At 41.4% G+C, this 26,713-nt stretch overlaps 2 protein-coding genes across 3 annotated transcripts in view; one reads left to right on the plus strand and one right to left on the minus strand.

Moving 5' to 3' along the window:
* The window catches only part of LOC140234639 (UDP-N-acetylglucosamine--peptide N-acetylglucosaminyltransferase 110 kDa subunit-like), a 55,852-nt gene extending 53,637 nt beyond the window's left edge, over window positions 1-2,215 (minus strand). Inside the window, exon 1 of the mRNA XM_072314671.1 lies at window positions 2,181-2,215. Within this exon, the coding sequence (XP_072170772.1) occupies window positions 2,181-2,208 (28 nt within the window). The 5' untranslated portion in view covers window positions 2,209-2,215. The remainder of the gene's footprint in view (window positions 1-2,180) is intronic.
* Window positions 2,216-22,072: 19,857 nt separating this feature from the next.
* Window positions 22,073-26,713, plus strand: part of LOC140235240 (alpha-N-acetyl-neuraminyl-2,3-beta-galactosyl-1,3-N-acetyl-galactosaminide alpha-2,6-sialyltransferase-like) — a 116,265-nt gene continuing 111,624 nt past the window's right edge. For both annotated transcript variants that reach the window (XM_072315271.1, XM_072315272.1), the window contains exon 1: window positions 22,073-22,208. In XM_072315271.1, coding sequence (XP_072171372.1) covers window positions 22,164-22,208 — 45 coding nt within the window. In that variant the 5' untranslated portion in view covers window positions 22,073-22,163. The remainder of the gene's footprint in view (window positions 22,209-26,713) is intronic.

Raw genomic sequence — 26,713 nt, forward strand, 5'->3', positions numbered from 1 at the left:
GCAAAATGTACAATATAGGTCAAAGGTCAAGGCCAAAGGTCACAACTGAAATTCTGTATAGAAGTTTCAAAGCTCTCATGTAGTGCTATCATATAAAGCAAACAGAATCAAAATCGGGTTAGAAATGGCGAAGGAGTAGCATTTTTGAACATTTTGATCACACACGGACGCACGGACGGACGCACGGACGGACACACGGACACACAGACACACACACGTACGGAGCCCGTTTCATAGTCCCCTGCTCGAACTCGTTCGGCGGGGACAATAATACTCCACAAAATTATATCTATAATAATGTATGTTAAATATATCAACCTAATTTTTGTCCGAATTTTGGGGACTCTGCACTTGCATTCAGCCCCTGTACATTTACTTACTGCATTGGCACGTACGAAGATTTTGTTTTTCTTTTGTGTTTTTGAGGATACCATCACACTCTGAGCTTGCGATAAACAAAAAATCTCACAACAGAACGGCGTAATTTTTCAATTTTTAGCGCTTTTTCGGCGTCCCGGATTCTTTACACGGGACCCAATTCGCGCATGCTTTTGAAAAGTTGCGGCGATTCCGCATTTTGGACGGCAAAATTTGGGATTTTAGATGGATTTTTGGAGGTGACTCAGGCACTTTCCTGTGGTGAACGAGTGTGCTAGTAGATAAATCTGTGTGAAACGATGTGATATGCTTGTGACTTGTGTTGTGACAGTCCACTTTGCTGCCTTGTGATAAGTGGTAGGCCTAAGCTGTGTCCGGATATTGGAGGCCGGCCGAAAATTGGGGTTCTTACTCTAACGTTAACAGTTAGAAATCTACTCCTAAAAATGTGGAAAATTTTGCAGTTTCCAGATAAACTGGTGAGAAGAACCAAGGCAATGGGATAATGTCAGTTCGGGAAATCCACTCACAAGGGGGGCCCCTCCTTATAAGTAACCCGTCCCCCTTATAAGTAACCCCGTCCACCTTATAAGTAACCCCCGGGGCACCCCTTATAAGGAGTCTCCACGCTTTTTTGCAATGCAACGCGAAAATGAAAGGACTGCGGCAATTCGCTTGATTATGTCCATAAAGCTTCACAAGTTTCCTAGTTACTCACGAAATTTGAGCGAAATCGGTTCGAGGCATCATATCTAAAATCATGGATTTAAATGCGATGTCAAACGACCCATGCGAATGCTGAAATGCGAGCGATTACTGGCGTGAGTGTCGCCAGGCGCGGCGGCGCGGCAATGCTTGAGTGCAGACCAAAGAGTATAGAGCGCACGATGCGTGCGCTTCTATACTCTTTGGTGCAGACGTGGCGACTGAGTACGTACTCGGTCGCCACGTCTGCACTCAAGCATTTTGCTCAAATTTCGTGAGTAACTAGGAAACTTGTGAAGCTTTATGGACATAATCAAGCGAATTGCCGCAGTCCTTTCATTTTCGCGTTGCATTGCAAAAAAGCGTGGAGACTCCTTATAAGGTGTGCCCAGGGGGTTGCTTATAAGGGGGACGGGGTTACTTATAAGGGGGACGGGTTACTTATATTAAGGAGGGGCCCCCCTTGTGAGTGGGTTTCCCGAACTGATGTAGGCCTATATTTCATTTTTTATTGTCACTGTGTTTATGACAGAAATTTACCCATGGTTTATTCGTAAAGTCGCCGTATGTGGCAATAGGGAGTTATTCGTGATTCTCACTCTAGCGAAACTGCGGGGTAGCCGCCAGGACCGCGCCGCTAAGGCGCGGTCTCCTGGGCTACCCGGCCCCGAGAGGCCAGAGCCAGAGCGGCCGACAGGCCTCATGGACATGGTCACGCCATGGCCCCGCCATGCTCATCGAGTCATGAGGAGGGATCCTTGTGAGCCAGAGCTCAGCAGAGCCCCCCTCATGAGCGGGTTTCCCGAACTGATCTAATTTATTTGTTAGATCAAGTGAAAAATCACGCCACTCGCTCTGCACTTGCCCAGAACAGACACGCGTACGGTACTTCTACCGTACAGATTGTGAGTCTAACCATAAAACCATTTAACGTTAGACGGGGTTGTATAGATCTAGACCGTCTGATACGATTGAGGAGCCCGACAGACGCCGTGCGACACTTGTGTACAGCAGCGACAGGGCTGTGTACATTAGCACGAATCGCGAGATTCAGTCAGACACAAAACAAAGAGCATGTCAAGAAAAAATGTAACTACCTGTGGTAGATGTCGTTGCGTCTCCCATTTTGATCCTTAAGGGCCTCCTTAAGCATACAATAACTTGTTACAACTGAAATACGTAGCCTTCCAAAGACATAAAGCTCGATCTACTGGCACAGTTGTAGAAGCAATGTCCCACGGCACGGAATGAGAAAAATGGCGAAGCGGAAAAATGGAGGGTCATAGATGACGTCAAATGTAAGTACGCAGGTAAAATAAAGTTCGGTCCTCATTCACATGTTTTCCGATGAAAATGGTCCATACAAGGTGAAAATGGTGGAAAATTATTGTATCATAAAATCTAGTTCATTTGAAAATAGTTGTCGACCAAACAGCATAGACCATGAGTTTCTATCACGAATCGAAATTAATATCCTTCCGCATAATACACGAGAAGCTAATTTACATAATAAGAATGCGCATGTGCTTAGTTTGCCACCGTACCACCGAACTATCCGTGGTTGCCACTGCATTGTCTGTATCACGTGATGCCCCCCCCCCCCCGGCCCCCCGATCCTTGTATACAGAGTACGATACGACGTATACATTGGGCACTTTCATTATGAACAACTGCGGGTCTTTGGGGTCGTGAGTGAGTCGTGACCAACGGCGTAAATCCATACTGAGGAGTGGGGGGGATGGTCACCATCACCACGATTACAAGCCCATAACCGGACCGGCGAAGCCTTTTTTTTTGGGGGTGGGGGGGGGGGGTGGGGGGGGGGTGGGGGGGTGGGGGGGGGGGAGAAGCTTTGTGCCCCCTTCCCCCCCCCCCCCACACACACACACTTTACAGGGATCGGATGCCCCACTCTTTTGCATGAAATATAAAGTGGGAGAAAAGTGGCAGCAACAACATAAAGACTTTTTGTTCTTGTTGCTTTTTTTTTGGGGGGGGGGGGGGGGGGGAGAAATATCTGTGAGAGGGAGCGGAACGACCGAACGGGGGAAGGGTGTGTATGGGGGGGGGGGGGTAATTCCTCTCCCACACGAGGAAGATTTTGCATTTTCAGACCTGAAATTCAGCGATCTGGTGCTCACTTGTGGTGAAAATTTTGTTTTCTTTTCTTTAAAAAAAAACAATAAGAAAATGAAATATTCACAATATATTATTGAATGACAAAGTCGTGGTATTTCAGCTCTTGCTGTGCGACATCACTGTGAAAGACTACTAAATAATGGGGCCTATCATCGGCGTAGACAGGATTTGATCTTAGGAGGAGCGGTTATGTGAGGGAACGAATCAAGCGAGGGGGGAGGGTATGGTAGGGGGGTTTCCCCCTCCTACGGTGAAATCTCTTTGCGTTGAAAATTTTGACATTTTTCAGTCCAAAAACTGCCGTTTGTAGCTATATTCTTCGCTTTGGAAATTAAGGGGGGCACACCAGGCGCAACTGCTGTCAATCACTGGCAGCAACATCAGGAGAATGGCATAGCAATTAAATGCGAGCGAGCATGAAAAGTTTAACATTTTACAGTCTAAAAACTGCCGTTTGTGGCTGTATTTTTTCGCTGTGGAATTTATGGGGGCACACCGGGCGCAACTGCCGGCAATCGGGCAGCAACATCAGAATGGCATAACGATTAAATGCGAGCGAGCGAAGCGAGTGAGCTTGAAAATTTTGATATTTCACAGTCCCACATGTCCTTTGTGGCTGTACTAGTATTTTTTCGCTTTGGAAATTAAGGGGGGGGGGGCGCACTGGGCGAAAACTGCTGGCAATTACTGGCAGCAACATCAGGAGAATGGCATAATGATTAAATGCGAGCGAGCGAAGCGAATGAGCTTGAAGTCCAGTCCCAAAAACTCTCGTTTGTGGCTGTATTTTTTCGCTTTGGACATTAAGGGGGCGCACCGGGCAAAAACAGTTGGCAATTACTGGCAGCAACATCAGGAGAATGAATGATTAAATGCGAGCGAACGAAGCGAGCGAGCTTCAAAATTTTGACATTTGACAGTCCAAAAACTGCCGTTTGTAGCTATATTTTTCACTTTGGAAATTAAGGGGCGCACCGGGCGAAAACTGTTGGCAATTACTGGCAGCAACATCAGGAGAATGGCATAATGATTAAATGCAAGCGAGCGAAGCGAGCGAGCTTCAAAGTTTTGATATTTGACATTCCAAAAACTGCCGTTTGTAGCTATATTTTTCACTTTGGAAATTAAGGGGGCGCACCGGGCAAAAACTGTTGGCAATTACTGGCAGCAACATCAGGAGAATGGCATAATGATTAAATGCGAGCGAGCGAAGCGAGCGAGCTTCAAAATTTTGACATTTGACAGTCCAAAAACTGCCGTTTGTAGCTATATTTTTCACTTTGAAAATTAAGGGGGCGCACCGGGCGAAAACTGCTGGCAATTACTGGCAGCAACATCAGGAGAATGGAATAATAATTAAATGCGAGCGAGCGAAGCGAGCGAGCTTCAAAAATTTTACATTTTACAGTCCCCAAACTCCCGTTTGTAGCTATATTTTTCGCTTTGGAAATTAAGGGGGGCGCACCTGCTCACAATCACTGACAGCAACATCAGGAGAATGGCATAGCAATTAAATGCGAGCGAGCGGAGCGAGCGAGCTTGAAAATTTTGACATTTTACAGTCTAAAAACTGCCGTTTGTAGCTATACTTTTTCGCTTTGGAAATTTAGGGGGCACACCGAGTGCAACTGCCGGCAATTACTGGCAGCAACATCAGGAGAATGGCATAGTGGTTAAATGCGAGCGAGCGGAGCGAGCGAGCTTGAAAATTTTGACATTTTACAGTCCAAAGAGACTGCCGTTTGTGGCTGTATGTTTTCGCTTTGAAATTAAGGGGGCACACCGGGCGCAACTGCCGGCAATTACTGGCAGCAACATCAGGAGAATGGCATACTGATTAAATGCTAGCGAGCGAAGCTTGAAAATTTTGACATTTTTCCAGTCCTAAAAATTGTCGTTTGTAGCTATATTTTCGCTTTGGAAATTAAGGGGGGCGCACCGGGTGCACCTGCTGTCAATCACTGGCAGCAACATCAGGAGAATGGCATAGCGGTTAAATGCGAGCGAGCGGAGCGAGCGAGCTTTAAAATTTTAAAATTTTACACTCCAAAAACTGTCGTTTGTAGCTATATTTCTCGCTTTTGTTTGTCCCACTTTTAATTGAGAACCATCCCCCCCCCCCATCGACGCCTCTATACATATTAGGTTGCTTTTGTTAAGTGAAAGATCTGCTGCACACTCTTTGATAAAATACGTCTATGTCAAAAGTGTACAAAGTTTATCCCTTATCCTGTATAGCGGACCTTTTGCATGTTCATGATTGCAATACAACGATCTGGTGCATATAGTTCTGGCGATATTTGGACAATTTCCCATTAAGACAGTTCGAGATTTGTCCTCATCTCGGGAATTGCTTGGGGGATAAATGATTTGTCTGTCTAAACACTTCCTTTGGGGCGGGGCAAATGCCCCTTTGCCCCCCATAGATTCGACGTCCCTGATCTTCCCTTGGTATGCCCATAGATCCTGACTGAGTCATCAGTCACTGTCGTTTCTCAGGAATGATTCAGGAAATGGAGGGGATTCAATTATGGCGATAAAGTTGTTGTTATTGTTTGTTTGTATGTTTTCGTACATATTTTGCAGATGGTCCCCAGTTACTCGCGTCATAGCATGTTTACATGTAGACCTATACTATTTGACGTTGTCAACGCCTGAGCCATACCTTACAGTTTATGTCGATGTTACTTTCTTCGCGAGCGAGCGAAGCGAGCGAGCGCTTGAGAAAATTATACATTTTCCTACAAGATAGAATACTGTTCAGCTCTGTTACCTGTCTGAAGGCCGGCGTACAAACGTCATGCAATATGCCAAAATTGATACAATCACATTTCTGCTTCCTCAATTTTTTCCCCTCAAAATTCAGGGGGGGATGATTGTACAGGCCATCCCCCCCTCCTCCATTTCAGGGGTAGTCTAGCTTCTGGACTCTTTTTACTCGTAGGGGTGATTCAGTGTACGCGACAAGCCGTATGAGGGCGTGACACCCGAGGATTGCGATACGCCGAGAACTGCGATACCCGAGCGTTGGGCGCGCAGTCTCTCGATTATCGCAATCAGAAAATTTGCGCCCTCTCTTGGTCGCACCAAGGAAAAGGGGACGGAGCCCAGACTATTTCAGGGGGGGATATATCCCCCCCATCCCCCCCGGGATTTACGCCCATGGTCGTGACACACCAAGTTTCATTAGAAAATTTTCGCTCATAAAACTTAGACCTTATAAAATGGATTTCCTTCTCTTTGAAAGTCTCTAATAGCTACACAACAGGCGCGGTCAGACTGGCAAAAGATCGAGAAGTTTAGGGGCGATCACACATCGCCGGTTTAGATGGCGGTTCGGCAATTCGCCGTGCTCCGCCAAAGACTGTGTTCACACCGTACACAAACCCTAGTCATCCGTCATTCATCCGCCATAAACCCCGAGAACCGCGGGGAACCGCCAGAAAAATTAAGCATGTTTAATTTTTCGTGGCGGTCTTGGCGGTCTGAAATGGACCGTGTTCGAAACGCCATTCACCGTGTAAAGAACGGCATCCCCCGTGTTTACACCGCAAGATCCGTGATAATACCGTGTTAACACCGTCATAAAGCCTTTCATGCATGCCTCCGGCGACACTCCGTGGCGGAGCAATAAAAAAATGGGGAAAAAAGCAAAGATGAACCCATAATACAAGATCTGGTAAATATATTGGATGCTAAAGTTTCATTCCTTTATTTTTATATTTGAACACATAGAGTAACAAAGAAAGTTTAATGTTCAAAAAGTTGGTACGTACGTTTTGTAGGTATGTAGCTGTATGTTGAAAAGCACATCAGGGGCACTAAAAGGTGTGTTCATAATTTCATTAAAGCTTAACAGCCCAACGGCGTAGCCAGGATTTGATCTTAGGGGGGGGGGGGGGCGGTTAGTCTGCGAGGGAGCGAAGCGACCGAGCCCGAGCGAGCGGAGCGAGCGAGGGGGGGGGGGGAGGGTGTGGGAGGGGGGTGCCCCCCCTATTTTTTTCGTTAAAAATAAAAGAAATAAAAAGAAAAAAAATGAATGAAACCAAAAAGTGGCACCAGAAATATTAGTTGCGCCCCCTTTACAGAATTCCTGGATCCGCCCCTAATTTGTCAGCTGACAACTTTCATGGAAACACGGTGCCAAGGGGTCCGTTTCACCAAGGACCCAAACAGTTATCTCAATCTAAAGAAGGAGGGAAGGAAGGAAAGACTGTTTGCAGCATGGGCGTAAATCCCGGGGGGGGGGGGGGGGGGATAGGGGATGCATCCCCCTGAAATGGAGGAGGGGGATGGCCTGTACAATCGGTTACAGCTCGTTATTCCGAAGGTTCGTTATTCCGAAAATGAAATAAGATTCGTTATTCCGAAGGTTCATTAATCCGAAAATGATACAAGGTTCGTTATTCCGAAGCTTCGTTAATCCGAAAATGAAATAAGGTCTGCTATTCCGAAGGTTCGTTAATCCGAAAGCGACATAAGGTACGTTAATCCGAAAATGTAATAGGGTTCGTTATTCCGAAGGTTCGTTAATCCGAAAACGAAATAGGGTTCGTAATTCCGAAGGTTCGTTAATTTGTAATTTCATTTGTACATGTATACTGATGATGAAAGTAGAGGTATTTTCTCCTCCGGAGGATGAGCTCGTCCCCTCCGACTCCTTCTTCACTTCTTCATCATTGTCAGGAAAATACATTCATTATTTGAAATGATTACCATATTCCGCCATTCTAACATGTCTCAAGTAGGAAAAAAACCCACACACATGCGTGGTCTTAAGAATAAAGGCTATTAAACAAATAAACAATGAAATATATCAACAAGCAGATTTCAAATGCTACATCACTTTTAACAAGCTTCACTGTGAAGAGTGGAATGTAATCGAACTTGTCCTACCGATCAGTATGTAGGAAATTATTTTTGCATGAATTCAATGAGAAGTTAGATGCAGTTCTTCACTTTTTTGTGTGACATGGTAACACATGGAATTCATGTCGTAATGGTAAATGCCAAAATGTAAGCCAGTGTATGCATAATTTCTAGCTCTTGTAAAGTTAAGTAAATTGCGTTTTAGTACTCCATGATGATAGCCTTTGCCATGACACTAGTCGTATTACATTCGCAGGATTCTGAAAAAGTTACATAGACATGTTTGCATTCGGTTCAAGCCCAGGATAATGATTGCAATCTACACTCTTGTGTTATTACATCCATCAGAAACAGTGAATCTCTTAATAAGGAGTGGAATTAAACGTAGGCCCACATTGTATTTCAGCTTGTTCCCCGTCATTTCTTGCTACAGCAAGTGCATTTCTTTCATTTCTCATCTCTTTCAATTTCTATATATACACTTGACTTTAGTAGCTCGACGTCTTCTACATGTGCGTTAAATTATTCATTTTCTAAGAAGAAATGCATGTATATAGGCCTTTTCTGTGTAAAACTCGATTTTGGACATATAGTTAGGTGTACTGTTTGGATATTCAAGTTAGGATATTATACCCATTGTTAGAAATATATAGAAAAAACAGAGCTGTCAGTTTGCATGTATTTCACTTTCTTTAAACATAAGATTTTTTTTTTTGGTGGGGGGGGGGGGGTCACCATCTTAAAAAGGGAAGGCATTCAAAATTAAAGGAATCGTATAGTATTGGCTGTGATGGGGCTTCAAGTTTCCACTTTCTTTTGTGAGATAATGAAAAACTTCTCATGAAATATGAAAGAGCACGTAATTCTACGAGGAATTCAAAGTTTATTCGATGAAAATTGGTTTTGAAATAGCTGAGATATCCAAAGGAAACGGATCCTAATAAAACGTTGGACCCACCTTTTGTTTAGCCTGTAGTGGCTCGATTAGCCGCTTATTATTTTGTGTGTAGCAGCCCTGTGTTTTGGCCAGTTTAATTTGCCACTGCTTATTATCGAATATCAAAGATTTCCCCATAAACACCTTGCTAGTGGAAATATCCATGCATAGTTGTTTGGCCTTACAATTTGGTTCAGACCGGTTTACGGTCATGTCGTGTCGCAATAACGTAGCACACGTTACGTAGATTTATTATTCATCATAATATAGTGTTAATTCAATCACTGTAGATTTTAGTTCGTATTAATTGTGTAATCATTATCATTGTCACTTTTGACCAATCGCGACCGCTATTCGCGCGTCACCTATCGCACGTGCGAGATGTCACACGATCCTTCGCTGCATCGAATTACTCTCGCTTCAATCGCCGTTGAGGAACAACCTCCGGATTACCTGCGGTAGAGTCACCCTTCACCTTCTGTGTTTTATGGGGTAAATCATTCGCACTTTCAGCAAGTACAATAGTATCGTCAGCGTACAAAAGAGTGAATAAATTTATATAAACATCCATTTCTTTCTCAAAAAAGCAATCGTGAATTGAGTGTAGATAAAGAGCTCAGACCATTGTATCTCTCTTGTAAATAAGATTGGAGACAAACTTTCACCTTGCCTTACTCCTACGTTACTCTGAAAAAAATCTGATTTCTTACCACCGTATGAAATGCAAGATTTAGCGTTGTCATAAATTTTGACAATTACACGCAACAATTTTCCATCAATCCCGTCCTTCAGTAATTTAATCCACAGCGAACTTCGAACAACTAAATCAAAAGCTTTTTTTTTTTCTAATCCACAAAAACACAATACAGTTTCTTCTTTTTTGTAAATGCCAATCAACAATTGCGTACAATGAAAAAATATGATCCATCGTAGAATAACCTGACCGGAAACCGGCTTGAACTTCACCAAGTAGATCATAAGAGTTAATGAACGAAGTAATGCGTTCATTTAGAATAGCAGTGAATAGCTTACCAACGCAACTTAAGAGGATGATACCCCTGTAGTTATCAGCAGCATCAGGTGAGCCTTTACCTTAATTTGAACAAAGGTTTAATCAAGCCTACCACCCAGCTTGAGGGTATAATACCTGTATCAAGCACTACATTAAACAGTTTGGTAACAAGTCTCAAAAGAGATTTAGAACTATTCTTTAACAGTTCGTATAAATCATATCATCCCCAGGAGCCTTGTTATTTTTAAGTTCAGACTCATCAATTCTTCGATTCAATTCATAATTCATACCAATGCCATAATCAAGATCTACGACATCAGTATTCGAAGCTTGATTGTTTAAGCTTTTAAAGTGTTCAAAGAAATCTTCTATTGAAATGTTTGAAGGCGCTGTAGTTCCTTTTTTGTTTCTACTTATAATATTCCAGTAGTCTTTGGGATTTTTACTTTTCAAACTCCTTATGTTAGTATGTAAGTCAGCAAAGTTTTTTCTTCTCTTTGATCGTACAAAGTTTTTATAACTCTTGCCAATTGCTCTCTTTTCATCCATATAATCTGATCTATTTTCTCGACATTTGTTTTTAATTTGCATGAATTTTTCCTATATTTTTGCACTCTTTATCAAACCATGGCTGTGATTTAGAAAGAGTCGTTTTACTAATACTAGTATGCGATTTACTCTTCATTGCGTGCAGCATTCCAGATGAAGAAGCCGCATTAACATACACTTCTTGCAATAGATTGGTCGCTTTGTCGATGTCCTCTTAGGCTTCCTCTTGACCAACATTATCAACATTCATGGACTCGATAAAGGAATCTAATTCAGATATAGCAAAAGCGTTCAGACCATCTACAAACTCAGACTTCCTATCGTTATTCCATTTAATCCTTCTCATTTTTGTGTTATTTTTGTTATCATCCTTCTCGGAAATATTGACCGTATTGTCAATACTTTTCAAACAAGGAACAGTAGATGGCGTTTTTGCATGGATACTTAAGACGATCGGGCAATGTTTGTCAGACAAGAGTTCATCAAACATATCCACATAGAAGTTACTGAAGTTCATAAACAGTTCGGATGAGGCTATTGCGTAGTCAATGGTGATAAAATCTGCACATGTAACGCTACCTTTACCTTTATCATCACCAACTATGCTGTTGACAATAATATGTAGATTTAAACATTCACACAGTTCTATCAATTTAGATCCATTGTTATTGGTTATGTGATCCATATTGTATCTGTCGGTGCAAATACCAAAAGATTCAAGCTCATTTCTTCCATTGAAAATGGAATCATTCATAAAATGCAAACCAGTTTCATTTTGGATTTCATCCTCCCTTACAAAAATAGTCAATGGTAATTGAATGGTAATGAAGGGTAACTGTCAATTGTGAAGGGTAATTGAAAGGTAATGAAAGGTAACTGTAAATGTTGAAGGGTAATTGAATGGTAGGTTTCCAGTGGTCAGTGGTAACTGCCAATGGTAAAGGGTATTTGAATGGTAGGTTTCCAGTGGTCAGTGGTAACTGTCAATGGTGAAGGGTATTTGAATGGTAGGTTTCAGTGGTCTTGGTGACGCCAATGGTGAATGGTACTTGAATGGCATAGGTTTCCAGTGGTCAGTGGTAAGTGTCAATGTTGAAGGGTATTTGAATGGTTGGCTTCCAGTGGTCAGTGGTAACTGTCAATGGTGAAGGGTATTTGAATGGTAGGTTTCCAGTGGTCAGTGGTAACTGTCAACGGTGAAGGGTATTTGAATGGTAGGTTTCCAGTGGTCAGGGGTAACTGTCAAAGTTGAAGGGTAATTGAAAGGTAGGTTTCCAGCGATCAGGGGTAACTGCCAACGGTGAAGGGTATTTGAATGGTAGGTTTCCAGTGGTCAGTGGTATCTGTCAATGGTGAAGGGTATTTGAATAGTAGGTTTCCAGTGGTCAGTGGTAACTGTCAATGGTGAAGGGTATTCGAATGGTAAGTTTCCAGAGGTCAGTGGTAACTGCCAAAGGTGAAGGGAATTTGAATGGTATGTTTCCAGTGGCCAATGGTAACTGCCAAAGGTGAAGGGAATTTGAATGGTAGGTTTCCAGTGGTCTTGACAACTTTTACTGTCAATGGTGAAGGGTATTTGAATGGTAGGTTTCAGTGGTCTTGGTGACGCCAATGGTGAATGGTATTTGAATGGTAGGTTTCCAGTGGTCAGTGGTAACTGCCAATGGTGAAGGGTATTTGAATGGTATAGGTTTCGAGTGGTCAGTGCTAACTCTCAATGGTGAAGGGTATTTGAATGGTAGGTTTTCAGTGCTTGGGAAGTGTCCAAAATTACACCTCCGCTCAAGCCCCGTAATTACAACGCACGGATACTATGAACGCAAATACCAACGTTCTTTCATGTCTTTAGTGCATGGTTTTAGAAGTAGTTCTGGCAATACTGTTACAGCTACACACTTTTATATCAATGACTGTCGTGGAAATGATAGAAGAAGCATTGCTTCACAATATCTATGCAGTGAGAGGATGCACATTAAATGTCAATTCTGTGGGATGTGCCCCAAAGTACACCATCATCATGGCAATATAGAAAACATTGAATATCATCAACCCGAATATACTATATGTTCCAAATGTACATATTTTCAAACTTCGATCGTGCCGTACATCAAGGGCACTTTTGTTTTCAAAAATGCATCGTAGTTAAAGGAGACATCGCTCTACAATATCCATATTGTCAAAAGGGTGAACATTAAAAGACAATCCCTTGGGAATGGTCCAAAGTTACACCTACGCTCACGCCCCCTTAAGACAAAACACAGATATTAGCAACGCAAACACCATTGTTCTATGAAGCATGGATGGTTTTAAAAGTAGTCCCGGCAATACAGCAAATACACTTTTTATCAATGAAAAGTCATGGAAATGATAGAAGAGGCTTAACTTTACAAGATCTATACTGTGAAGAGGATGCACATTACATGGCAATCCCGTGGATGTGGCAAAAAATATTCCACCCTCACAGCAATATAGAAAACTTATAATATCATAATAACGCGAATATATATATGTTCCAAACGTACGTGTTTTTAAAATTCCATCGTGCCGTATAGCGAAGGCACTTTTGTTTCCAAGAAATACAACTAATTAATAGAGAAGACATTGCTCTACAATAACTATATTGTCAAGAGGGTGAACATTCAAAAGTAATCCATTGGGAAGTGTTCAAATTTACACCTACGCTCACTCCCCCTTATTGCAAAACACATATATTAGCAACGCGAATACTGTTGTTCTAGCGTGAATGGTTGTAAAAGTAGTCCAGCCAATACAGCAAATCACTTTCATCGATGACAAGTAATGGAAATGATAGAAGAGTTGACTTAACTTTACAAGATCTATACAGTAAAGAGGGTGCGCATTAAACGGCAACCCTGTGGGATGTGCCAAAAAATAATCCACCCTCACAGCAATAGAGAAAACATATAATATCATATAACGCGAATATATATATGTTCCAAAGTTACATGTTTTCGAAATTCCATTGTTGCCTTACAGCAAAGGCACTTTTGTTTCCAAAAAAAATGCAACTAATTAATAGAGGAAGCATTGCTCTACAATAACTACATTGTCAAAAAGGTGAACATTCTAAGGTAATCTCTGGAGAGGTGTCTAAATTTACACCTACGCACACGCCCTTTATTACAAAATATTAGCAACCCAAATACAGTTGTTCTAGCGTGAGTAGTTTTAAAAGTAGGTCCGGCAATACAGCAAATACACTCTTATATAAATGAAAAGTCACGAAAATGATAGAAGAAGATTTGTTTTACAAGAGCTACACAATAAAGAGGGTGCTTATTGAAGGGCGATCCTGTGGCGTGTGCCCCCAAAAATGTCCTTTATTCACTTTGCACTATAGAAAACATATAATATCATATAACGCAAATATATATGTTTCAAACGTACATGCTGTCAAAATTCGCTCGTGCCTTATAGCAAGGGTACTTTTGTTTCCAAGAAATGCAATGTAATCAATACAGGATACATTGCTTTACAATACTTATATAGAAAAAAGGGGTGCACATGTTAGCGGCCCCTTGGGAGGGGAGGCGCCCAAAGTTACTCCCTCAACCCCGCGTCCCCATTATGCAAAACGTGCATTATGCCAATGTGAGTATACTGTTGTTATGAATGTACTCTTACAGCTACCACTAATTCGCATTTTATGTAAATTAATTTTGTATGACCAATTCGAAAAGGCATCCATCGTGTTCATTGACCTACAATTAATATAAGTTTATACATTTAAATCTTTAAAATTGGATAACGGCAAGCTAAGATCTGTCAATTTTCGCTCATTACAGGTGCTAATTTACATATTATGCAAATTTTACTATTTTGCCCCACTGGATTTTTTGGGACTTTTAGTATGGTGTTCAGGAGGCTTCAACGACTTGCACTGCAGTGAAATACCTACTGTTGCAATTAGTGGTGGGTTACCCCCTAAAAAGCGCTAGATTGACTGGACCACAAGGAACATCCTAGATTATAACTACACTTTGTATACACAGCCCAGTCGCTGTATAAATACACCGTAGCTCGCACAGCGTCTGGTCGGGCTACCTAGATTAGAACTTTATTGTACATACATCCTCGACCATTTGAGGGCAGCACTTTATCGGAAGAAGAAGAAGAAGAAGATCCACATACTACACAATGGTCAATGCAGCGTCTGAAAATATGCAAATTAGGACTTATCTGAATAGATGCAGACTCACTAACCTCTACTAACAAAGATTCTCTTTGGATGAGGATTATTATGGGACATTCGCTGTACGGAGCAACCCAATTATACATCATAGGCGTAGTACCCAACCACCACACTACCCAGTTGCTTGGTGCAGTGAAAGTTTGCGTTGTGTATCCATGCAAATCAACGCGATCGCCCTGTTGTTGTACGCCGCGTAGGTCAACGTGTGAACGTCTGGACGTCAACGATCGCTGAACACGCATTATGCGACAATACTGTGTACTACTACTGCGGAGGAACAGGTCTCTCGTTTAAGTAGCTGTACCTGTGGCTTGCCGTGTGTAGTGTACACGTACACAGGGAGTGAGGGACTAGTTATGATGTCTAGACTTCAGTCACGAATTAGCGAAATACTGAAGACGTGTATTGCATCCTCTTGCCCGGCCCTATGTTCTCATCCGGCGGACAACATTTCTCCGATCCAAGGCACTCTGGGCAAAGCCACCAAGACGGACAAAGCCTTTCTAACCCTGTTAGAAGTAACCGTTAAACAGTGACTGAAGGTGTGTACGTGTATTACTATCAGTGTAATTTAACCAATACGATAGATGTAACGTTAGTTTGATGTTGTACAATACTAACGTCGACGTAACGTATAGAAACTAGAGTAACGTTAGACCTACAGTTCCACAGCCAGACAGGTCAAGAATTTTCTGTAACGACTACGTTCGCGTTAGACCTGTAGAAAATATCTAAATTCTACAACGGATTTTGGATTATTTGATCTAACTTTAGAACTAGACCTAGAAAAAACATTTATCTATTCTAACGTTAGAACATAACCATGGGCATGGGCATGGCATCACCATCCATGTAACCATTGCATTATTGCAGTGATGCCATGCCAAGTTTAAAAAGTATTTATGAGTAAGATTTTCATGATTTAAAGGTGCATAGTCCCGGTAGTGTAGAGGGCGCTGTTGATGATATTGCCGATCACCACCGTTAGCATTGATACGAAGATTACCGAAGTTTAGCTGTCATCAAAGGGCCCTAACGTTAAAGTGCGTAGGTGTTGCTAAGTAACGCATAATGTGCTTGTTATTATGACATCACAAAAGAAGTTTGCTAAAGCTGTCATCCCCCTCAGCCGAATCATGAGCCGAACTGTGATCCGACCACTGACTACATTGAATCGGACTTTTTCGGACTCGGGGGAAAGTGGGCCAAAGCGTACGGTAAGCGCTAAAGAGGAGTCAATAGCGTAGGTCTCTATAGGAAACTTGTGCTGTGCGTCCGCGTACGCATTTGACTAAAACACCGGGACCATGCACCTTTAACTTGGCGTCTCGGCGCTCGCACGCATGCGCGCGCGAATTAGGGGGTGTTCCCCCCTCCCATGGTAGGGAGCTTCTTCTTTTTTTAATTAGCTCGTAATGATGCGATCAGGTGCATACTTAAGTACTGTAAAAGTGGAAATTTTGGCGGTGTTGAAATTTTCGCGCATTTCGTGCAAACAGAAGCACAGGAATATTTTTGCGTGCCATACATTCCAGTAGTTGACGTCTTGATTCCGCGGAACTAAAAACACGCGAAACTCTTCATACCTGGCCAAGCGCGAAAAATTAGTCGCGCGAAAATATCCACTTTTACAGTAACTATTTTCTACTTATTTTGAAAGACAAAAGGGAAATATACCTTCAGTTGCAACTATCACTTTAATCCTTTGAGCTATGCTCCTTATTTTTGGCCCAAGTTGCAGACTTCACCCGATGCGTGAGAAAAATGGAAGAAAAAAAAACTTTTTCGTTGAAAAGTAGCATTATTTTGATGAAGGGGAGTTACTTTTCTGTTGTGTGTACAGTTCGGCCTCGATTATTCGGCCTCCTTTTATCCAGAAATGTCTACTATCCGGACGCGTTCACGCAGTGAAGGACTTTTTTTTTTTCATCCAAAAAATGAAGAAAAAAAAAACAGTGACTTTCATGGATCTGTAGGTATATTTGTGTGTAGGGCTATCATGAAATACCTACTCACCGACTAAGGTATCCTTGACGGCCAACGGGAGGTAGAACTGCGAGCACAGCCGGTAGATGCAGCAGGCGACCGTAACTAAAATGGACAAACTCCAAAGTCACTAGGGCACCCAAAGAGGTGGACAGTGTCCTTTCTTGCACTTCAGAAAATCATATGAAATGATATGGACGAACTCAGAAATGCACTGGGTGTCCAAAGACGACAGTGTCCCGTAGAAATATATACAAAAGATCCAGCGACAGCGTGGAATAGCCTCCGAGTGTCGCGGCTAGCACAAGCGAGAGTAGTCCACCGCTGGATCGCTGGGTGGAATACTGCGAGGTACCTGGTAGAGTCTGCAACACCACAGAAACAGCACGCTAACAGGATCGTGCAGCAATGTCGCGAGACCTAGATCGCGGGGAAAAGTATCGACGAAAAGGTCCCCAGATGGAGTGTAGAAAGAAGTGTAAAGCGCGATGTAGGATGCAGCGAAGATCGCGATGAGAAATCCGAGATCGGTAAAGTATGAAGAGGTATAATCCATAAAATGTATATTCCAAAAGGCGTAAAAATCTGTATATATGACAGTCCACGGCGCGAGGTATCGTCCGTGAGAAAAGATGTGGAAAGAAATGTAATATACGGACGAAGTGACTCCAGCGACTAGGACATGCTCTCTGGATGAAAGCTAATCGTGAAGTGAAGGAGCTTTGGAATGAAAATCGTCACGGACAGGAGCTTACAGAGTCGTAATTGGCTGACGAAACTGTACAGCTCACAACTAATTGGTAGTTTGTGTCCATGACAACAAAACAAGGGGTGTGTGTACTGAAATCCGACCACAGTTGGAATGTAAGAAAAATATGTATACGCATTGACAATTTACAGTCAGAACAATTTTATAGCACTGCTATTCATATTTATGCATGTACTACCTGACAGTGATTCTCTTGGGAATTTTAGGGTCATAAGGTCAAAAGTCATGGGTCAAATGCAGGGCTGCCAACTCTCACGCATTTTGGTCCTTTCTCACGCTGAAAGTTTATTTCATTTGCATGCATTTCTATTGATCTCACTCATTTTGACTCCTAAATTATAGCATTGGCCTATGGGAGTCTCACTCTCACCTAGTTTCCAGTGTTGGCAGCCCTGCAAATGCCACATTAAAATGCTAAAATTTTCCTATGTAATACCAGGCCTGGTAATACTGAAATTACTTTTTTTTTTCTCCATAGCTTGGAAATTACTCAATTCATATAGGATCAAAAGTCAAGTAAAACTCCTGAAATCCCCAAATACCTGCTATCTTAGACAATAGCCATTCATCCAATTAAACCTGGGCCCCGTTTCATAAAACTTGTCATCAGTGACAAGTTGTCATAGATGTGACAAGCTACTGAAATCCTTGCATCTGATTGGCTGAGAGCAAATTTGTCATAGAAATGTGGCAGTTGTCACTGATAACAAACTTTATGAAAACGGGCCCCTGGTTCAAGGAAAGTGAACAATCAACACATTTGTGACTATCATGTCATTTTAATGTTTTCCCAATCATGTGAAACTGTCATCATGCATTGTCAAGACGTACTATAGACCTATTGGGAGAACCATGCATTATGGCGGAGGCATACTTCGTTACCATAGCGACACTTCTAGTTTTATAATGTTTTCATGTATTTTCAGTGCACAATCATGCATTCAACCATTGTCGTGCCAATACGTGATGGGACATTATTCCTTTAACGGCGCTAGTCGTTAAAAGGGGTTTACACTCGCTCACTGGCTTGTTTTCTGCCTTTGGGGGCGCCGCCCAGTTGGGTCTGATGGCAGGCGGTATACGGCAAAGGGCGTGGCCGGAAACATGAACAAGTGATCTCCTTTGATGGTTCCCGACGGCGGTTAGTGTGGGAAAGTTTAGCTAACATGAGAAGGGATCATTCTGTACGTGGATTTCATGGAGATAACATCAATTTTGGGCTCTCGCCAATGCATTGTGTATTCGTGAAAGACGTCGGTATACAAGTAAATTTGGAATTAGTGTAATTAAATACCTATTGACCTATCGATGTGGTAGGGATAGTAGACATTGAGTAAAGTTGGGCCGTACAATTAAAATTAATTATTGATGTAATATGATTTTAATTTTTTTGGTGTGTTATTGTTCGAGGCCGTTGTCCTCCTTTAGCAGGTGTGTACGGATATCGCGTTAAAAGCGGATTATAGGTCTGAGAAATAATACAGGTCTAAGTGATTATGGATTCGCAATGCATGATCGTATAAGGGATCCCAGACAGGTCTATCTTGTTGTCGAAGTCTAGCTTGGCAGGTTGGGGCTTTTCTGCCAATTTTTTTTTCCACAAAAGTTTTTTTTAAAGTCATTTTTTTCACCCAATCCTGGGGTCTCATTCCTGCCGGGGATGTGCACGGCTCTGCGCTGTGTGCACACAGCGGAGCTGGGGCTGTGTTCCTCACGGTACGGTGGGGTGACACAAATTTGGGTGGCGTCGCTTCGTGTTCGGGTGTGGTGCTGCGTGTCGTTTCCGATGGCTATTTGTAGAGGTGGAAATTGTTCATTTCTGGGCCTCTGCGCAGATGTAGTTTATACAGTACATGAGATGTTTTCCACTTGTTATGTCAAACTCGTAGGGAAGGTTGTGTTTCGGAATGTTTGCTTTATTAATAATTGTTATTGTGGCCATTTTTTCATCAAGAGGCACCGTGAGGAAAGCCGGTTCGGGCCCCGGACGCACCCTGTGACTAGTGCCGAGCACTTTTCTGACGCAGGGGGATTTTGTATATGATGGGTCTGTACACGCTTGTGGATTCCGAGTTGAGTGGGCTCGCCTGTCAATCAGAGAAGTCCATTGTAGTTATACTCGATGGGGATACTTCTCGGATTACCATGCAGGGAGTCCTCCGACAAGGGCCTAAGAGGCAAGGCGGGATCCGGGGTGCTTGTCTGTTGGTGGCCCGTATGCAGAGAGCACTGCCATGTTGTTGTTGTCTCCCATGGTGCAGATGCTTGTCATGAAATGAATAAAGTTGCGGAGAGAAAACCCGGGTCCTTCCGGAGTAAGACATAGCAGTGGCGTGTTTGAAAGCATTTACTACTTGGATAATATTTCGGTTTGTCGATGTAAATGTACCGAATCCTGAAATCTTAAAGTATAATTATGTATAACAAGCAGTGGTATGATCATGCTATTATTTTCTCGTCTATAAAGTGTACAACCCTGTCATGTAATCAGGGGTAACTATCTTATGTAATGTGGTGAGCATTTTCTTTGGTGAACTTGTACTCTCCAAGAAATCCATGAACACGCATACACCATTCTCAGTTTGTATTTATGTTGGAAGTGAAGTGAGTGTAATACAAATAATGAATGTTTATGAGTGCAATGGACAGAATATTTCATGAGGTGAAAGATGAAATGATCCATTCAACGAGGCGCAGCCAAGTTGAATGGATCAAACATTTCATCTTTCACCGAATGAAATATTCTGTCCATTGCACGAATGAAAAACATTCATTATTTGTTTTATATAACTGCTAAAACAGATCCTTGTCATTTGATGTTTTATAATCTTTAGAAAAAAGAGAAAACCTGAGATCAAGAGAGTGCTTACTGAGTGCTTTACGCTAGCGCGCTGTTGCATACACACACTGCAAACGCAACCGTTTTACACGCGTAGTGTGCCGGGCTCTTGGTGAGCATGGAATGGAGCAAATCATATGGATCCAAAATTGCACGGTAAATGGAGACACAATTGCATGGATGATGACATCACAGTGAAATGGGCAGAATGATCAATGTCAAATAACCAATCAGATGATAAGGATCTCTTCAGGCATTATATAAATTCCAATAATCGCAGCGGAACAGCTTATGACACGATGTCAGTGACTGGTGCCTCGCTTGTCACTGGTACTGAGTGCACAGCAGTAATCACAGAACAATGCAAATCGATTATCCGGACGCCTGCTAGTCCCAACATGGCCGGATAATCGAAGTCCTACTTTATTATTATTAAGACGATGGGGTGCAATCGTTTGTCTCGCGAAGAAAATCATCAGTAAGGTGTGTGATGTTTCGCTTGCTACAACAGAGATTCGTTGGGTACAATGAGACGTGGTGGCTAGTGCACACAGATTATAGCGTGTATGCGTACATGATTGTAGGTATGCCGTTTCCCGGACTGGGTCGGGCAGTGCGCTATCCTGTGTCTGCTGTTTACTCTGTTCATGTGGACCTAGTTGGCAGAATGCAGCCTCCCGGGTCGGGCCAGACAATGCGCCATCCTGTGACCGCTGTTTACAGTGTTCATGCGGACCTAGTTGGCAGTATGCCATCCCCCCTAGATTATTTTGTAATTTTCCTTTCTGACACTTAAAGGTTCTTCATATTAAAGGGATGGCATAGTTTTGGTTGAGACCTAACTTCAGGTTTCTAACATTTTTGTGAGATATAATGAGAAACTTCTTATGAAATATGAAAGAGCATGTAACTCCAAGAGGGACTCAATGTTTATTTGATGAAAATTGGTTTTGAAATGGCTGAGATATCCAAAACAGGGCAATCCTAATAAAAGGTGGGACCCAACTTTTATCAGGATCACTTTGTTTTACTTTAATTTTGGATGTCTCAGCCCTTCCAGAACCGATTGTCATCTAATAAACTTTGAATTCCTCTCAGAATGGTATGATCTGTATTATTTCATAAGTGGTTTCTTGGTACCCTATCTCGCAAAAAGTTGAAAGCCCAATCTTCATCTCTACCAATACTATACCATCCCTTTAACATTAGAGCTGTAAGATTGAAAGATTATGAAGATATTGTAATCAAATGTTGACCATTGTGTCTTTAGAACTCACGTCCATGGTCAACATCTTCACATGTATTGTTATTGTTTGCAGGGCCTTTGAAGAGGTACCTGTTGTAGAACTACAATTTAATTTATGTACCTTCAAGGGCATTAAGGGGAAGGTGCATCTAGGCAAATTGATTTTGAGGCTCAAGTTAGCCTCACTCCCCCTTTGACTCATGCTTAAAAAATAAAGAAAATATTCTAATTTCATGTCATAATGGTATGAGAAAATCCACCCCTTCTACGTCATTTGAGCAACAGAAATGAAACCTGGGCAAAATTCTTTATTGTGGTGTTATGCAAAATTCTCCTGTGCTCAATGCGTGTAAAAGCTCTTTTTCCTTCTCTTGTTTTTTTTTTTTTTTCCAGGATTGTGCATCACAAGCAATTTGGAGGGGGAAAAAACAGAAAGCACAAAACAGTCTACAATGCTGTTGGCGATGGCACCAAATTCCTGCAGAGAGTTCCAGCAGTAGAATGAGAAGGAGGCAACAGAGATGTCACTTCTGGACTTTGTATTTTTTCGCAACTGTAGACATACGGTAGGAAAGTGATACTGTATAATGTTTACTGACATGCTTACTTACGTATTCTTAGAGTCATTACCATTCTGAACTTGTTTGATGGTGAATATATGGCAGGCACAGGATGTTCAAATTGTCATCATTTTTGGCCTGTGTGTCCAAAAACTGTCATAAAGCTGGGTGACATATATGCAGCACACAACAGGTACATCTTTGATAGAAATACTGGATAAAAGGTGTTTGTTGCATACCATTTCATATGTTGATTATTTCCTACCATGTCTGTGATGCTGTAACATCACGTTGGTACATGTATGTTGTCTTCCAGTATAGACCGATCTGACTTTGTTGAGGGCAGCAGACAATCTGCTGTTACTCGGTGCAGCCAAGGTGTCCCCATGCGAATATGGTGTATGCAGTGTGTACATTTTACTCAAACTCAAAGATGAAGTCAATGGTGTTTCTTGTATGTCATACCAGAACAACATTACTCCATCTGCCTTTGCAAATTTTACAAGTGTTATTTATATAATATTGTATTGCCTTGAGGTTAATACAAGGAAATATTGGACGAGTTGAAGACGAGTCCAATATTTTGCTTAGCGAGTCAAATATTTCCTTGTATTGACCGAAAATAGGACATCCAATATCATCATTATTATCCTACAGAGGATTTTAGCAAAGAATATTTTCACTTACCCTTTCTGTCTCTGAGTGCTGTATGGTCTCCTACTGTACTTGATCCTGACATGGGGTATGGTACACTCTTCAGTGCAAGTTAATTCACTTTATTCCCAGATCTATGTGATCTATGTATTTTGATGTACATTCCAAAGGAAACTTAGATCAACGTCAAATTAACTAATTAATATGTGAAATTTGTTTGTATAAACACAGAATTTTAGATTAAAAACAATATTTTATTTAATTCGTGATTGACCAATCACAGACATCTTTACTTCATATTTCGGGTCATCTCGTATATCTCAACCAATCACGGTGCAGTTTATAAAAACTTTGGGGAATCCCCCTCTTGCCGTCCAATATTTTAAATATTGGTCGCCTCGGCAAAAAATATTGGTGGAGTTCAACAAACTTTTTAAGTGGGTCGGAGGTTATGAGGTGCGTCGACAAAATAGCACTTGTATTTGGGCTCTAAAAATCCTCTGTATGGATAATAATGGTTATTATTGGTTGATGATTCTCAGTAGTAGCTGAATGTGATCGAAATCAAACTAGGGACTATCTCACATATTATGTTCTTTGATTCAGCAACATTCAGCACTAAAGCTGGTATCTCACTGAGCGGCGAACGTTTGTGAATGTAGCGAATTTGAGATTCGCCAACTTTTCTGACGAATGTTTACGTAAAATCAAGGTTCGCTTCTGCCATTAGCGACTTTTAGCGATGTTTAGTGACAATTAGCAACACTTGAGTGAATGTACGCGAAAGTGTTTGCGAAACACAGGTGGCGACTATTAGCGACTGTTAGCAAATGTTAACAACAATTTTGCAAATGTTAGCGACAGTTTTGCAAATATTAGCAACTGTTTGCAAATTAAAATGGCCACCATAGCAAACTGTATTTTGACCCATATATATCTCATAGAGTGAGCATTGTAGAAGCTTCAAATTTGGTGCAAAATGCATGGTTGTGATGTCACACACTCTGATATATCTTTTTTTTTTTTTATATTGCAGATTGTTTTGATACAATTTGTAGGCTGCCATCTTGAAATTCAAAATGGTTGCCATAGTGGTTTTACCCATATCTCAGGTTGCAATTATTGTAGAAGCATCCAATTTTCAAGAATGCACATACACTGTGGTGTTCAGCATTCCACTATAGCTGTTTTCTAATTGTGGATCATTAGAAAGGCCAGCATGTTGAAATTCAAGATGGCCGCCATAGAAAACATACAATACTGTGATAAGCACCTGAGATGAATTTGCCAAAATTGTCCTAGTTAGATCTATTCATTTCCAGGTCACGCAGAATGACAGCCATCTCTCAATCTAAAATGGCAGCCATAAATTCAAAATGTAAGGACGAGGTTCCAATGACATCATCAAGCCATGCTAAGGGGCAAAAACTGTGTATGGGGGTGGCAGGGGTCCCACACCACTGTCCCATATGTGTGGGCGAGGGTGTCAGCATTACATCCCATCATAGCCAAGCGGGTATGCGGTTCACATATACTGCACGTTGAAGCAATGAGCATAATACATACAGGAATTGTTTTTGCCTCTCAGGCAACATTATTTTGCATCATGGAACTTCGTTCATGATCATATTTAGTCCCAGTCAATAAATATTTGTACAAAAGCAAGCATCAATACAATTGAAGGTGATCTTCAAAAACCTGATGCTGCCTGGAGAGAATGAAGACAAACAAGGAAAAGTCTCGCAGTGGCAAGAAGTGCCGTGGTTGTGAAACCTATCAGGCATTCTGTTCCCAAGCTTGTTTGTTGGCCACAAACTGAAACAATTGAGGTGTGCTTGATATATTTCTGGAATAACACAGAGTGAATAAGGAATGAGTAGGCTTTTCCTGATTGCCCTTGAGTGGGTCATCTTCAATTACTAAGACTTCGAAGATGCTTACTGCTGTACAGCCAATAATTCTAAAACTACAGAGGAGCAATAATAGCTCAGTTCTGTGGCGCTTTGCATGCATCAGAATTCCTTCACAATTGAGAAGACCATCACACGAGTGTAATCTAAAAAATCGTCACTGCATTGAAGGTGATGAATGTGATGTTTGGCAATCAGGTATCAGAAACATCCAAGGGGGATATTCTAGAAAGAGATGAAAAGTGTGCAGTTTTTATGTTCTGTACTAAGAATTTGTATCTGAAAGAATTATCTCTGGGATAGTATGAGAAAGGCCAGACATTCAGCTCTTGCAATTAAAATGCACCATGTAAGATTGGATCCAAAGTCATTAAGCTTAAGAGGATCACCAACTTCTCACAACATTTCTACTGGTTCTATAGTCTGATAGACCTGTCATTATCCAGTCATTGCTGAAAGATGCAATTATCAGAAGGTATAATAGTCTGGTAGGAATGGGGGGTCCCCATGCACCCCCAGAACACATTTTTTTAACTTACTTTTTTGTAACCCTTAGGGTGTCTAGTTAATGATTCTTGTTGTTCCCAAGAAAAAATCGTGTCCCATGGGGGTCATTGGCGGCCATCTTGGCAGCCATCTTGGATTTTCAGAGAAAATCATTATCTTCCATAACTTTTGAAGTACACAGCATAAAATTATAAAGAAAGCATTTCTTCAGGGTAAACGTGACACGAGGAATCGATTGCAATGGTTATTTACGTGATTAAAGCAAGTCTGAAACAAGAAAAGCCTAAAAATATGCAAATTTCGGTGTCATTTTCAGCGAAAAATACCTAGATGGTTTAACTTTTGAATTACACAACATACAGGGACAAATAAAACAGTAATTCAGAGTTAATATGGCATGAGGAATCGTTTGAGAGAGTTATTTACATGATTAAAGCAAGTTACATACAAGAAAAGTCCAAACATGTGAGGAAAACCAGTGTCGTTTACTCTAGAAATATTCCCAAGTAGTCTATATACACATATACATGACAATCTCATATCTCCTATAAAGAGTAAACTAACCTCTTTTTCTTAACAGTCTGGCAGGAAAGAGGGTGGGGGTCCCATGTACCCTCCTTTTTGTATCCCTTAGTGTGTCTATTTGATTTTTTTTTTTGTCTCCAACTGAAAATCGTGTCACATTGGGGTCATTGGCAGCCATCTTGGATTTGCAAGGAAAATCATTAATTTCTATAACTTTTGAACTTTCCAACATACAAGGACAAATAAATAATTTCTCCAGGGTAAATTTGGCATGAGGAATCGATTGACATTGTTATTTACATGATTAAAACAATTATGATACATGAAAAATCCAAACATGCGAATAAAAAGAAACAGTGTTGTTTGCTCTGCCCAAATAGTCTATACACATTCATGACAATTATATACCTCACATGATTGACTAACCACTAAAGTCTAGGAATGGGGGATCCTCATGCACCCTAAAGTTTTGTATCCCTTATGGTGTCTATTTGATGATTTTTTATTGTTTCCAAATAAAAATCGTGTATGTGTGTGTGTGTGTGTGGGGGGGGGGGTCATTGGCGGCCATTTTTTATTTGAGAGGAAAATCAGTAAATTCTGTAACTTTTGAATTTCACAACATACAGGGATAAATATAACATTTCCTTCAGGGTAACTGTGTCATGAGGAATCGATTGAGATGGTTATTTATATGATTAAAGCAAGTTTGATACAAAAAGTCCAAAATACGAAAAATTTTGGTGTCATTTACACCGTAGAGTACCCAAAATCCGTATACATACATGACAAACTACTTCACAAAAGTGACTTGGCACTTTGTCTTTAGATCATAGCTCAAATATGGTGTTTTGTATATCCAAAAAAAAAAAAAAAAAGCATTTTGACGCCTCACTTGTTGAAATCAAATGAAAA

This window comes from Diadema setosum, chromosome 11 (genome assembly GCF_964275005.1).
Source record: "Diadema setosum chromosome 11, eeDiaSeto1, whole genome shotgun sequence".
Classification (NCBI taxonomy): Eukaryota; Metazoa; Echinodermata; class Echinoidea; order Diadematoida; family Diadematidae; genus Diadema; species Diadema setosum.